We start from the raw sequence: 13,739 nt of genomic DNA on the forward strand, positions 1-13,739 counted from the left end.
TACTGATTACCTGCAATTGTCATCCAACATGGCTTTGGCCGTTTTGTTAACTTTAGCAGGCCAGAATATATGTACTTGGAGCTTCTGGCTGTATCATCAATGATTTCACAGATTGGACACTATGTATGCTACTTTTGCCGATGTTTAGGAACTTGCTGTCGTAGATGTAGTTCTGGTTTGTTAAAGGATGTACAAGACAGTTTTATTACTGAAAAGATAATAAATATGAAGCAGAAAGAGCTTGTTGATAGCATTTCTTTGAGACATTGTTTTTATTTTTTATTTTAGATTTGAGTTGGGGGTAGCATATACATTCCCAACAGACTGTTAGACATTGTAGAGCTTGTGTGGACCTTCTAATTTGGCTTCATGCTAAGTTAGACAGAAAAACCAACATAATGCTTGAAGCTTTCTGGTAGTTCCAGGTAACTAGAGGGTGTGTTTAATTCACCTATCAACTCTCAAAGGAAATTCGAAATGACATTTAGTTACTGATGTACTCTTCCATCACAGCTTGTCGTTTTTTTAAAGCATTCCCATTTTACCAAACTTCTTTTCTCTAACTACAGCGGATAAAAGGAAGGTAGGTAGACTTTCCACAATGCACTGTGCACTTCTCGCTCAAATTTTTGCAAGCAAAAACCCTCAGCTATTCTTACTATTGAAGAAAATACTGCTAAGAAATTGTAAGCTAGCACTGGAGACAACAGATAAAGCTTTTGTGTCAAAGGTCTAGACACACATGTAGTGGACCCCCATTAAACTATGTCATGTTTGTTTGAAGTCAAATAAGTGTAGGCTTTTTAAAAATTTTCTTTGATAGTCTCAACCGTTTTATTTATTTATTTTTTATTTATTTATAAATACTGCGGTCTTGAACAACATTAGCATTGCAAGACCAGTATGGCTTTCCAGTACGTGTTGTAAGTGCACGGTTTTGCTTCTTGATTTTGGCCATCTGGTACGCCTGTTTACTACATTTATCGGTTTGTGGTTTGACTAGTCTTTTTTTGTTGTTTCTTGCTTCTGTATATAATTTCTTCTGTGTTTACCTTGAGCATGGGAAGCAATGTTTGAAGGCAAATATAGGAAAGAAACTTTGTTGTAGTCTTAGATTAGCTAGGTTTGGCTGTGCCCAAGTCTTTGAAGTGACCTATTATTCTTTCTTTTCCAGTTATACTCTCATGTCCTCTTTAATTTGAGACTCTAATGCCCCAAGCACTACTGGTAGATGAATCTGCATTCTTACCATCACTCATGAATGCCTATAGCTTATCTGCTGAAAGGGATGGGTGTGCCTTAATTTAGTTATCTTTTTGTTTGCTTGTTCGACTGTGAATCAGTCTGTGTGCTATGCGATGTCGGCAAACATTACAGAACCCCAGGTGGTCTAGCTTAGTCTGGAGCCCCTCCATTACGGTAACCCTGATAGCCCATTTGTTGCTTCGAGATGTTAAAATTCACAATTCTTTGTCTTTCTCTTTCCTTTCTTTGTTTTTTCTAGTAGAAAAGGACCAGTTTTATCAACTGTCGGGTTGTTTAGCTATTTTCTGAGCAATGACAGTTGAAGCCATGGTTGGTTTTTTTATGACACATCTTTCTTTCCTATGTTTTATGGCTGCCAGATGATGCCACGTTAGAGTCCAGCAGCATTCAAGCCAAGATGCAACCCCCTGAGGACCATGATGACAAAAGTGGTAAGGACATTGTGGATCGTGGATTTCCAGCTTGCTCTGATGTTTCAGAGCAAGATATCTCAAATTTGCTGTTCTCTATCTTCCTGGAACAGGGCCTTTCACCTGGCGCAGCGATCATCTTTATTGTAACATACTTACAACTTCTGCTGTTTGTAAGATGCATGCAAGGAATTCTACATCATTAGTTTATGAATCTGAGCAGAACTTAATGTTTTGATCTTAAACTTGAGATTTGCAGTGTTGCTTGGCAGTAAAGTTTCATAGTGAACACTTACTAGTCACAAGAGCTGTACACTCATTTTGTTCATACAGTATGTAATGGCATTCTGCATGCCGACCCATCGTGACCAAGCCAACCAAGCCGACGCCATCGTGAGGAAAGCCTACAAGACAGCCCTCCACCTGCCAGCCACCACATCAACGGAGAAGCTGCTGGCCCTCGGACTTCACAACTCGTTTGAGGAACTCAAAGAAGCGCAACTATAGAGTCACAACGAGACAGGCTCCAGCAGACGACCACTGGCAGAGCGCTCCTCATAAGACTGGGGCATCAAGCAACGCAGAGCAGAGAACAGCGAGTCTGCCTGATAATTTCCGCAGCACCATCAAGATAGGTTTGCTCCTCAAAAATACGTATCCAAATTTACACGCAGCTAGGCGTAACGGCCGACCGAAATATGTAGAAAAATACTTGGCAGTCAAGGCGAACACAGTCTACACGGACGCCGCGATGTACCCTCGGAGACGGGGAACAACGGAGCAAGAAGTCGTCGCGACATAAGGACTATAAGGAGATCACTTGCGCGTCGGCTCGGGACTGCACGGTAACCGAAGGAGAGGAAATGGCTATTGTTCTAGCGGCCGCGGAGGGTTATCGCGTGAATAAGTCCTTAACAATTCTCACAGATTCGAAAGAGGCATGCCGTAACTACATTAAGGGGGGAAGCGGGGATCAGATCGCGATTTTCGCGAAAAAAATCGATTTTTGAAAAGTACGCTTTTCAGAATCTACAGCATCATTTCTATCTTGTACTGAAATATTTCACCAAAAAACAAACTCTAAGCACTAAAAATAAATATATTTGTCGGTGCCGGCGTCCACGCATCCGCCCGAAATCGCGAAAAAGTCGCGAAGTTCAAGGCGCGACTGCTTGGATTTCCCGCCACGGTGCGCCGCCATTTTGGTATCGTTGGAAAGCCCGACTCTTCGGCTCTTTTTCCCAGCCCTTCCCTTCCTCCCCTGCCAGCCAGCAAGCGCACAAAAAAAGAAAAACCGGAGGGTGGCTGCACGGAGCAGCCAATGACTGCCGCGCCCCGATTGGCTCTGCGCCGCGGCGCGTTGTTAGGTGCCTCCTCATTGGCCGACGCCGCGCCATAATGGCGGTTGAGGCAAGGAGCGTCTGCTGGGAAGCCTTTCTGGCCTTTCCTTCTGTTGTGTTTCGAGGAGTTCGACCACGTGCAATGGATCCGCGCACGTTCGAAAAGAAGTACCGGACGAAGCATGCCTACGGGAAGCGGAAACGCAAGCCCGTCACAGCAAGGAAGAAGCGGCTATTGTCAGCAGGTGGTTCGGCCGAGCCAAGCGACCGTTCAGAATCGGCGGAGTACGCGCCCAACGTGCTGTGCGATCTCTCGCCCAACGTGCTGCGGGATCTTGCGCCGAGTCGAGCACCAGCCAGTGATAGTGAGACGAACCATGATCTTTTGCCGTCGAAGCGCGGGCGCAGTGTTACTGCACCGGTGACGATCGACGTGCCAGTGAGTCTCGCCTTAGGCGAGCGTCCCACCATACGCGAGTGTCCCGTCGCAACTTCGTCCAGCACAGATAACGGAGTGGGCTTGCAGCGGTCATCGCCGCCCGACTGCAGAGCATCGGAGACGCGCTTCCGCGGTGAATCGTTCAACGCCGAGATGTCTCCGCAGCCAACAACCGCCAGTGAAGGCAGTCCCATGCCATCGACGAGTTCCGGCGCTTCGACGGTGCTGCAACGCGGGCGCACGCTCGATGCCGCGGATGCGCTGGCGGCCGTCCTTGCCGCTCATCGCAGTGTTGACAGTTCGCCCAGAGAACGTCGCACTATTCAAGCTCACCTAAAAACACGATTTGTGTCCGCGGAAAGTGCAGAACTGCAAGCGTCGAGAGTTCGCGAATCGCTTCGCGCGGTTTCAGCAACGGAGCGCAAGTTCGGGCTGACTGGCTCACAGGAAAATGCCATTCCCGCACCTCCAGAAGAGGAGTTTATGCTTGTTCAAGTTGCTGCTTTGAACTCGCTGATTGGTTCCACGCTTTGCCCAACTTGTCAGCAGCCCGGCCTAGCAATGCACCGCGAGACTGAACTGGGGCTAGCTGTGAAGATGGTACTTTCATGCATTTCCTGTGGTACCCTACAGTCAGAGTGGTCCTCACAAAGGAAGAGCGGCTCTAGAGCTTTTGAGGTCAACATCAGAGCTATGCAAGCAATAAAGAGCATTGGGAAAGGACCAACTGCTCTTAATGACTTCTGGGCCACCATGAATGTCTCGCATCGTGGGTTACACCACAAAACATATGATGAGCACCTCAAAAAAACTTTCAAGCCTGCCGCAGCGGCAGCTGCACACAACATCTTCACAGATGCTGTAGAGGCAGTGAAAAAGGTGTACATTGAAATGGGGACATTTTCAAAGAACATCACAGTAGTTTATGATGGCACATGGTTGACACGCGGTCACAGCTCCCATACTGGCGTAGGCTGTATAATTGAATTTCATACAGGACTTGTGTTGGACTGCGTAGTTCTGTCCAACTTCTGCCTTGGGTGCAGCCGACAGCCAGCAGAAAGTAACCCCCATTATGCTGAATGGAAGCAGCAACACCAGTGCCAGAAAAACACTGATGTGAATTCTGGAAGAATGGAGGTTGAGGCTGCACTACAACTCTTCAGGCGCTCCTTGAGCAAAAATGATTTACGCTACACAAACATAGTTTGTGATGGGGACAGCCGCATGTTTCGCACTTTATGTGATGAAGAAGTTTATGGTTTTGTGCAGCTGTCTAAAGAAGACTGCATAAATCACGTGAAAAAACGAATGGGGGCTGCACTTCGCTCTTTGGCAGCCAAGGCAAAGAAAGGAGAGCCACTTGGTGGAAAGGGGGGCCTGACACAGCAGCTCATCAAAAAACTGACGAACTACTATGGCCTTGCTCTGTGGAACCATTCAGAAGTCGAGGAAATGCAAAGGGCAGTAATGGCAACATACTACCACATCACATCAACAGATGTTGAGCCCCATCATGAGCTGTGTCCCCCTGGCCCCCTTAGCTGGTGCAACCACCGATCAGCTGAGGCAGAAGGGCAGCCAGCACCAGCTCACAAGTACAAGCTTTCAGCTAAAGTTGCTGAAGCACTTCTGCCTGTGTACCAGCGCCTCTCAGACCCTCAGTTGCTGGCCCGGTGCAAAGGAGGCAAAACTCAAAACGCGGCTGAGAGTCTCCATTCAGTGATATGGTCATTAATATCAAAAGACCAGCATGCCTCACTGTTTGCCGTGGAAACAGCAGTGCACGAGGCAATTTCAAGGTACAACTCGGGCAGTCTGAAAGCTTATTCAGACCTGTGCACAACATTGGGCCTGCGCCCTGGTGCCCTCTCTCTTCAGCGGGCTGTCGAGAAAGATTCCCAGCGAATGAAGAAAGCACACAAAGTCCATCTCCTGAAAGGACAGAGGGCTAAGAAGTCACCTGCTGCCAAGGACACCAAATTTTACAACGCAGGAGCATTCTAGACAGTGTGTGCCAGTATGGAACTTTGAGGCTTGTTTTCTCAAAAGTTTGTTTTGGGCTTATCACCTCGCTCGTGGAAAGCATAGCACGGCAATGGGAGCTCGGATTTTAATCCTGTTTGTTTTGTTGCAATTGCTGAAGTGTGCCTTATGTGAAGACAGTCTCAGATTTACCATTTAGGCTCACCATTTTTTATTACACAATAATTGGAGCATGATACATTCTAAACACAAAAGAGAAGGTGCATACTGTGTCGTTTAGAAGAAGAGCAGAGAAATTTAAAAAGAAATCAAGAGAATCTTGACTTAGACTATACTTCTTGGTAACTATTACAAACATTTACAGACCCATAACCAATTTTGCTGTCACGCTAGGCTTTCCACGAGCAAGCAACATGTGAGCAATATATAAATAATGATAAAATCAAAACTACTGAAGATATTATTGTGAAACTTTGTAGCTGTCTGTTTGATGCTATTTCAAACCTGTCTGCCAAATTTCATCACTCTAAGTTAAAAAATAAAAAAGTTTGTTCCGATCCCCTCATCCCCCCTTAACAGCAGAATAGGTCATAAAGCGCTCCAGATATTCCTCCGCGCAGGCCTACCCAAAGATCACATTAGACACACCATTTTCTGGATACCAGGACACACCGAGATAGAAGGCAACCAAAGGGTCGATAGAGCCGCTCGCGAGTACACTGGCAGCGAGCACTCTTGAAAGAAGACCCGGAGGACTTCTTGAGGGTAATCCTGACGTACTCCAACATCCTAAATTATTACAGAGGGACGAGACTAAAGTATCCTCCTCCCCAAAACAAATTAAATCAACAAGAAGCAGTTTACTGGTGGGAGCTGCAAACCGAAACCTTCCCCAATTTACGCATCCTTAGCAAAATGTTCCCGAACCGATACAGGGACATCTGCCCATGGTGCGGTGTGCAACAGCCACCCTATACCATATTACTTGGGAATGTGACAAAAATAAAGCATTCCATGGCTCAGAAAATCCGAGTGCGGAGCAGTGGGAAAGTGTGCTCTCCAGCGGCAACCCAATCCTCCAAAGAGGATTGGTCATCCATGCCCAACGAGCGGCCGTGGCCTAGTGGGCTGGGCGCCCGTCTCGGCTGCGGGAGGTGGTTGGTTCAAAACCCCCACCGCCGGACACCCACCGGTAAAAATGGGTAAAAGCGGCCCCCGGCCTGGCGCCCGGCTTTCTTTAGGGGTGTTCGCTTGGGAGAAGCTCCATAAACCCCACTGCGCCCCTCGTGGGGCTAGCCACAGTTTCGAACGACCTCGCAACCTGCTAAAGGTGGTACCCCTTCGGCCAACTTGGTTCGAACGACGAGCACGCCAAACCTTGATCTGTTGACACAACAGCAGTCAAACTCAGCGGTGCCTTGGAATAGGGGCGCCGACCTCTGCAAGACGGAGGGAAACATCTGCTTGAAGATGAAGACCTCTGTCTGACCGAAAGACCTTGTTAGAGCAATAAAGTGTATCCTATCCTATCCTATTCTGCATGCAGTATGCCCTCATTAGTTTGAAGTCACACTAGCCTTTTTGTTCTCACTTCTAAGTGGAAAAGCACGCATGTCATTAGCTGATGTCTTCAGTCAATTTGTCCCTTTATTTCAATGCCAGCCACATAGCTTTCTTCGCAGTTGGTATACACGGAAAAGCATGCATGTCATTAGCTATGTCCTCAGTCAATTTGCCCCCTTTATTTCAGTGCCAGCCACACGGCTTTCTTCGCAATTGGTACACACCCTTTGTTCATTTACTTGTCCCAGTGTGACACCACTGATGCGAAATTGTCGTGGCCTCGTGAAAAAAAAAAAAAAATTAGTTTGCCCATTGCCAGTGGTACAATAAAACCCTAATAATTCGTACTCAGTTATTTTGAAATCCAACGTAATTCGAAGAATTTCTGCAGTTCCATAATTTTAGTGTAAATATTATGTAGTGTAAATATAATCCGAACCAGCTACATGCACCAGCCCGGTTAATTTGAAGACCTGGGGTGCTGTGTAGAAGTGCCTGATCCCAACTTCGCTGAAAACCCATGAAGCAACACACACAACGATGCCAATGCTTGATAGGTGGAAGCTCCCCAGCCCCAGTACTCCTAGGACAAAAGCTAGCCGATGATACGGCATGCAGACTATAAAAGCATGCCCCTGCAGAGAAGATGCTTTACTGAAATTCAGCACAGATATTCAGATACCGGTTTCAGTGTCGGATGCTCTCGGCGCTTCATCAAGGCGTCAAGGCACTCCCCTGCCTTAGCAGTGTCAGTGCATGTCCCACGATCTGACCATTTTTGGTCTGTGCTTGTGATGTGGTGACTGTGTGCCGCACGGGCCTGCATTGTTTCTTTGTCTGGTGGGCCATGGTTAGGATTTAGGCTTCGAGCATCTCTGATTATTCTAAGTAATCACGAATTTTGCTCAGTAAAGGTAGCGCATTGCTCCAACTTTATGCTTTCGGCCCCCTTTTTTTTATTGCTTTGCTCATTAATTCTAAGACCTGCTTTATTCTAATATTTTTCACATACCAATGACTTCGAATTGACGAAGTTTTGTTGTATGTCTCTAGTGATGGTATGCTCTCTCGTCTCATTTCATGTGCTGAGCAAACATGAAGGCTGGCGAATGGGAGAGAGTAAAAACAACACAGTGGAAGAGGGCCTGGTTTGCTGGGAACAGTAGCATTATACATGGACACAAACGGAGAAGGCAGCAGGAGAAGGAAGCACTTTCCTTTTTTTTTTTTGCGTCCATGTCCGTGTGGTGCTGTTGTTTCTCAGAGATGAACATATGCCACTCATTCACTCATTTGCAGCAACTTGCTGATCAGACTGATATCAAAACTGAAGATGCATTGCCTCATTTCTTACTTCATCCTTTTCTGTCTTCCCTAGAACCTGTCTTCCCATTCCCTCAGTGCAGGGTAACTAACTCGAGCACCCATCTGGTTAACCTCTGTGCGTTTCCTCTTCCTCTGCTTCTCTAAACAGAAAAGCTAGATATATGAAGTCTTCACTGGAGTGCATGTCAAAGTGCGGTCCTTGAGCAGTGCATTTTCTGTGGCACAGGAGGCCGGACATCTGCAACGTTGCCTCCTGAGAACTGGGCCTCAACGTGCCAGCTAGGGCCACCTCGTACCAGCGTGCCTCGGAGCCCTGCCTGGCCTGAACCAGCCTCGGTGCCAGGGTTAGTGAGCACATATTTTTCACATAATTTCCCTATCACATCGCTGTAGCTAGTGCAAAAGCTTGGATCATAAGAGTAATGCTTACAAGTGCTTAGAAAACGTCTTGCACCTCTTTGGTGCCCAGGTACTGTCAATAGATTGCCTAAAAAACGACATTTAGCTCAACTTCATTACTTTCCTAAATTAAAATTATTACTTTAAAATTATCATTCTTTTTTTTTTTTTTTTTCGACTTGTAATATTGGCATTTAATGTTGAGGAGCTCTACTCTGCCAGGCATTCTGTGGCCAGCATGTTTTGAGGATAGCAACTTCCCCATTGTGCGATAGTGTAAACAAGGGACAAGTGGAAAAGGGAAACACTGAGTCTTGACTACTGGCAGCTGTTAAAATCTTACCCGTTAGTGAGCTTCCTGTCCTCCCTGGCGTGATATCCCTCCTCTTGCATACATTTATCAAGTGTTTGAAGAAATGGAGAACATGATATTGTGCCCGTATTAGACTGATAATGCAAGGGTGAAGAGAGGAATTTGCTTGTATCCCTATGCTGAAGGAAAGCAGCCAGCCTATTGTGTTTATGCTTACCTCAGATTATATAAAGAGGCGGTGTCAGTTGCCCATTATAAATTGTAGTTTGATACAGCTGGTTGTGAATGCAGAACATTTTATTGTATCGCTCATTGGTTTACCTTTGTGGTCTTGTTAATTGTATACAAAATTGTGTTTTCTTGTGTGCGCTACATTGACCTCTTGTTTTATTTATATTCTGTTGCAGCAATGGTGGGCAGTGATCTATCTTAAATATTTACTTTGTTATTAGCATTTTCAGGCTGCTACAGCATTTGTTGCCAGTCTCTTGCAAGTGAAAAAGAAAATGTCCTTTTGTCTAGCTTCTCTGTGACACTGTAGCTCTTTGTCCTGATGTAGAGAGATGCGTTCGGACCTGTATGCAGAGGAATTGCATGTAATTGCTGGCACTCATTAGCAGCTGGCACCTGCAGATTCCTTTTTACATAATCACTCATCTGTCTCTAGGTGCTGCTCTCTTCCAGTGCACTCTCCAGTGATTTGAGCATAGGCGAGCATTATCCATCTTTATGCTTACTCCCTACGTGTTGCTGCTTTGGCAGTTTGCTTCCGCAGACACTGGAGCAGCTGCTGGAGCGACAGTGGGACCAGGGCTCCAGCTTTCTTATGAGGCAGGCCCAGCACTTTGACAGTGAGTGAAGTGCTGCTGCTTTTACTTGCCTGCCCTTTATCTGTGGTGGTGCAGCCACGCTGCAAGCTTGTGATTATGATAGCACATACCGTATTTACACGATTGTAAGTTGACTCGAATGTAAGTCAACCCCTTACATCACATTTCAGAAAAAACAAAACAAAAAACTAGGAGGTTGTTTAAGCTTGGCCTTTAATAATAGAATTCACTAGCATTATCCTGCCGCCGCCGCTTACCGCAAGCTGCGTGCGGGCGTGCCCGTGGGCACATTCCAAAACGAAAATGTATTACAGTAGAACCCTGCTGTTACGTTCCTCACTGCTGCGTTGTCCCGGCTGCTACGTCGTTTTCATCCGGTCCCGGCATAGCTTCCATAAGATCCAATGTATAAGGAACCCTGCTGTTACATTGTAGCTGTGAAAACGTTCCCGCATGATACGTCGCAACTTATCACCCCGAACATGCCTGGGCTGAAGTAGACAACGTGCGCCAATCGCCATTTTGACTTTTGGCGAGTTTTGGCCGGGCTTGGCTATGGAACTGGCTGCAAGACGCCAGACCGCTACTAGGTGGCCATTCATGAAAAATGCTCTCGCTTTTACGGTCGCCGCATGGTTGTTGGACGGGTCGACTCCTCTTGTATCGTGCTATCGTTATTGTGTATTAAGCCTCGTGAACGTCGAACTTGTGCTTAGATGGCGTTGCGCAAGCGGAAGGCGCTTTCCTTTGAGGAAAAGCTGGACGCATTAAACGCAGTCGACTGGCAGCCAGCGCGGAAGAGAGTCGACATTGCCAAGGACCTTGGTAATGCCGACTTCGTAAAGTTGCCAAATCCTAGCTTTGGAGAAGCTAGGATTGGACCTCCTCCGCAGGTACGTCGCACCTCAAAGCGACGCTGACAGCAATGCAGCCTTCCAGGCTATTGAGAAACGTGTGGTGATTTCTAGCGAGCGAAAGAAACGGCAAGCCACCATTCTGGACTTTTTTAAGTCCTAAGCGCACTCTGTGGAAATAAATTGTCTATAGTTGAAACTGCACTTTTTTCATTCATTTTCGGAGGTTTCCTCACTGTTGCGTTTTCCTGGCTGTTACATTTTTTTTTTTCCCCAGTCCGGTGAAAAACGTATGAACGGGGTTCCACTGTAGTCACTGGACTAATTAATCATCCATACTTGTGCCATCATCCCCACTAGTGCTGCCGTTGTGATTGCTGCTGCGGTCCCACAGCTGCACCATGACATTGCGTGGAACAGCTGAAAATTTTGCCTCGCTGCAGCTGCCACACCCGTATAACCCGTTGCGAACATCGAGCTTGCGGCCCGGTGTGCAGTTTTTAATATGTTCGGCGCAAAGAATGACAGCCATCTTGAATGCAGCCGTGAACTGGTCACTTACCGAACCTGGAGCACAAATGACTGACGAAGCACTACATTAAAAACTTCTGAATCGCGGCCGGCAATAGTCAAATGCGTCAGAGCCAGAGAAACTACGCGTGAGTGGCGTCGGCTCTTCTGTCGGCTATCGGCACTCCCCGGCACCGCTGCCGTTCCGAGTGGCAGTGCCACCGTGATTGGAAAAGCGGCCTTTCCATCAACTGTCGCCGCTCCCTTAAGCGCCGAGTGCGCAGAAAGTAAAAAAATGCGAATGTGTTATCGGGCCGTCGCTGCTCAGCAGCCGCAATCTGCAGCCACATGTGGGGAGGGGGGGGTGCTGGTTTCCTGCTTATCGACAGCCGCCATCGGCTGCTGCCTGCGGGGAAGGATGCCGATTCTGCGTGTTGACATAGCAGCTGCTCAAGGCCAACATCAGGAGTGATGCGACGGAGCCGCGCAACAAAAATGCAGCCGCATTGTAGCAGGCCTGATATCTCATTTGTCTGGCCTTTATTTATGGTACCATGCTTTGGTTTCGATTGTAAGTCGACCCCCCCTTCAGATTTTCAAATCTTGGAAAATAGGTTGACTTACAATCGTGTAAATACAGTATGTACTACTAACACTTTAGCAGTTCCTGTTCCCATGCTGTCTTCCTTTTTGTTTTTCATTTTTTGCATTCACACTGCATGCATAATGAAATAACTGTGATTGGGAACTTGCCTGACCCTTTTGACAAGTGCCATAATTAAACAACATAAAGCTGTGTTGCCATTAGATTGTGCTGTTTGAAATCAATGTCGTTTGACTTAAATAATTTTAACTCGTTTTCTCTTTATTTTTCTAGCTGGCAAATGAGGCAGATGTCTTATTACTATGTTGGATGCTATTTGTCTTGCCCTGTATATTTTACAGCATAGACCGCTTATAATGCATACCGTGGTATGCATCGGATGAGCCCGACGCAACCGGGCACCCGCGCACTGCTGCCACGATGCCTTCATCTGTGGCAGTTACTTCACACACAGCGCCGTCGGTGTCTGCCACGACGACGACGAGCTTATCTCGTGCCGGTCCTTGAAACGCTGAATCCAGTCGTTCCGTGGGTTGAAACCATCATGCCCCAAAATGTTTGCAAGGCACCTGGCCTTGGCTTGCAATGTCGAGCCACTCACAGGGATGTTGGTCAGGACCTCGCGAAACCGTTCAAACAATGCGGCGACATCTTCGTATTTTCACGCATAAATCTGCTTCCTTGCAAGTGACGCAGAGTCTTTTTGCAGCTGTTGTCGCAACTTGTCGCTGTTCTGTGAAATGGCGGATAGTGTAGCGTTGGCGACACCTTACTTTTTTGCCACCGTAGCCTTTGTCAAGCCACTCTCGACATCCCTCACAATGCTCTTGATGGTTTCGAGAGCTTGCCGTTTCTTGGCTTTCGGAGGAGCAGATGCTATAGGAACTGAAGACGGCCCAGGCTGGTAGACTTGCTCACGTTGTCAGCTGACTCGCCTACATTGTCAACTTTTCACTACACGCAATGACGCATATCTCGCTCATGGGCTCAGGCGTGACAAGATGCTGCCGCACGTGCGCGCGGTACGAGCAGCGCTTGCAGTGTCATGCCATGGGCTTGCCGCCGCCGCTCCAGCATGCCTGTCTGGCCGTGCCATCACGTGCTTTCAAGTTTTGTCCAATCAGTGTGCCCAACGAAGGCGCATCGTAGAGTGAGAGGAAAAACGCCTGCTTTGCGACTTCTATTTTTTTTTTTTCCACTTTGTCCCGCCTTCAGCCTTGCCTTGAACCACGCTTACAATGCTTCCCCGCCCTTTTGTTGCCCCCTTTTTGAGCAATCTGGGAAGCACGCTCCTTGCGGCCGCCTGTACCCACGGGCCCGCACCGTTTAGCGGGCCACCAGGCTTTCCAGAAACTGCACTATACGCGGTCTCCAGTTACGTGCTGCCGCTTATTAAGCGGTACACCAATACATTGGACTCTGTGGGAAGCGAAACGGTTGTCACAAAAAGCCGCATGTAATCCAGTCCAGCATTATAAGCGGTTACATTATAATTGGTCTGAGCTGTGGTTGGTGGAGTCCTGCTGTGGTACGTTGGTGCATGTTTGGTGGTGCATATCCCATGACTAAAAAATGAACCATGTCCTTACAATGATTTCGTGCTAATCAGTGTGATGAAATGGTGGTAGACATTAAAACAAACATTCAGATTCAGTTTTTACTTCTAGTAACATAAAAAAAATTTCTATTTTTTCAGCAGTGAACAAAATATGTGCAAGCCTTCTGTATGCTGCTTCTCGCTACATGTTTATCGAAACACTAAGCATTGCCATTGCGATTAGGTGGAGTGGGCTACACTTCTTGAGAATATATTTTTGAGCTTTAGCATGACGAGCCAAATAAAGAAGGAGTGCTTTGGTTGCGTGCAGTTCATTTGTGTATTTGTGTGTACAGGTAGAA

General features: G+C 47.0%; 2 protein-coding genes across 13 annotated transcripts in view; both read left to right on the forward strand.

The window, feature by feature from the left end:
• Window positions 1–13,739, forward strand: part of LOC144126037 (zinc finger protein zfp-1-like) — a 52,539-nt gene that overhangs the window by 29,111 nt on the left and 9,689 nt on the right. For all 12 annotated transcript variants that reach the window (XM_077659928.1, XM_077659930.1, XM_077659927.1 and 9 more), the window contains 3 exons: window positions 1,626–1,697; window positions 8,557–8,674; window positions 9,805–9,893. In XM_077659928.1, the coding sequence (XP_077516054.1) occupies window positions 1,626–1,697; window positions 8,557–8,674; window positions 9,805–9,893 (279 nt within the window). The remainder of the gene's footprint in view (window positions 1–1,625; window positions 1,698–8,556; window positions 8,675–9,804; window positions 9,894–13,739) is intronic.
• On the forward strand, window positions 2,990–5,599 carry LOC144126042 (uncharacterized). The gene has a single exon (XM_077659945.1). It carries the CDS (start codon window positions 3,075–3,077, stop codon window positions 5,460–5,462), a length of 2,388 nt encoding a protein of 795 aa, XP_077516071.1. The 5' UTR covers window positions 2,990–3,074; the 3' UTR covers window positions 5,463–5,599.

This window comes from Amblyomma americanum, chromosome 3 (assembly GCF_052857255.1).
Source record: "Amblyomma americanum isolate KBUSLIRL-KWMA chromosome 3, ASM5285725v1, whole genome shotgun sequence".
Taxonomy (NCBI): Eukaryota; Metazoa; Arthropoda; class Arachnida; order Ixodida; family Ixodidae; genus Amblyomma; species Amblyomma americanum.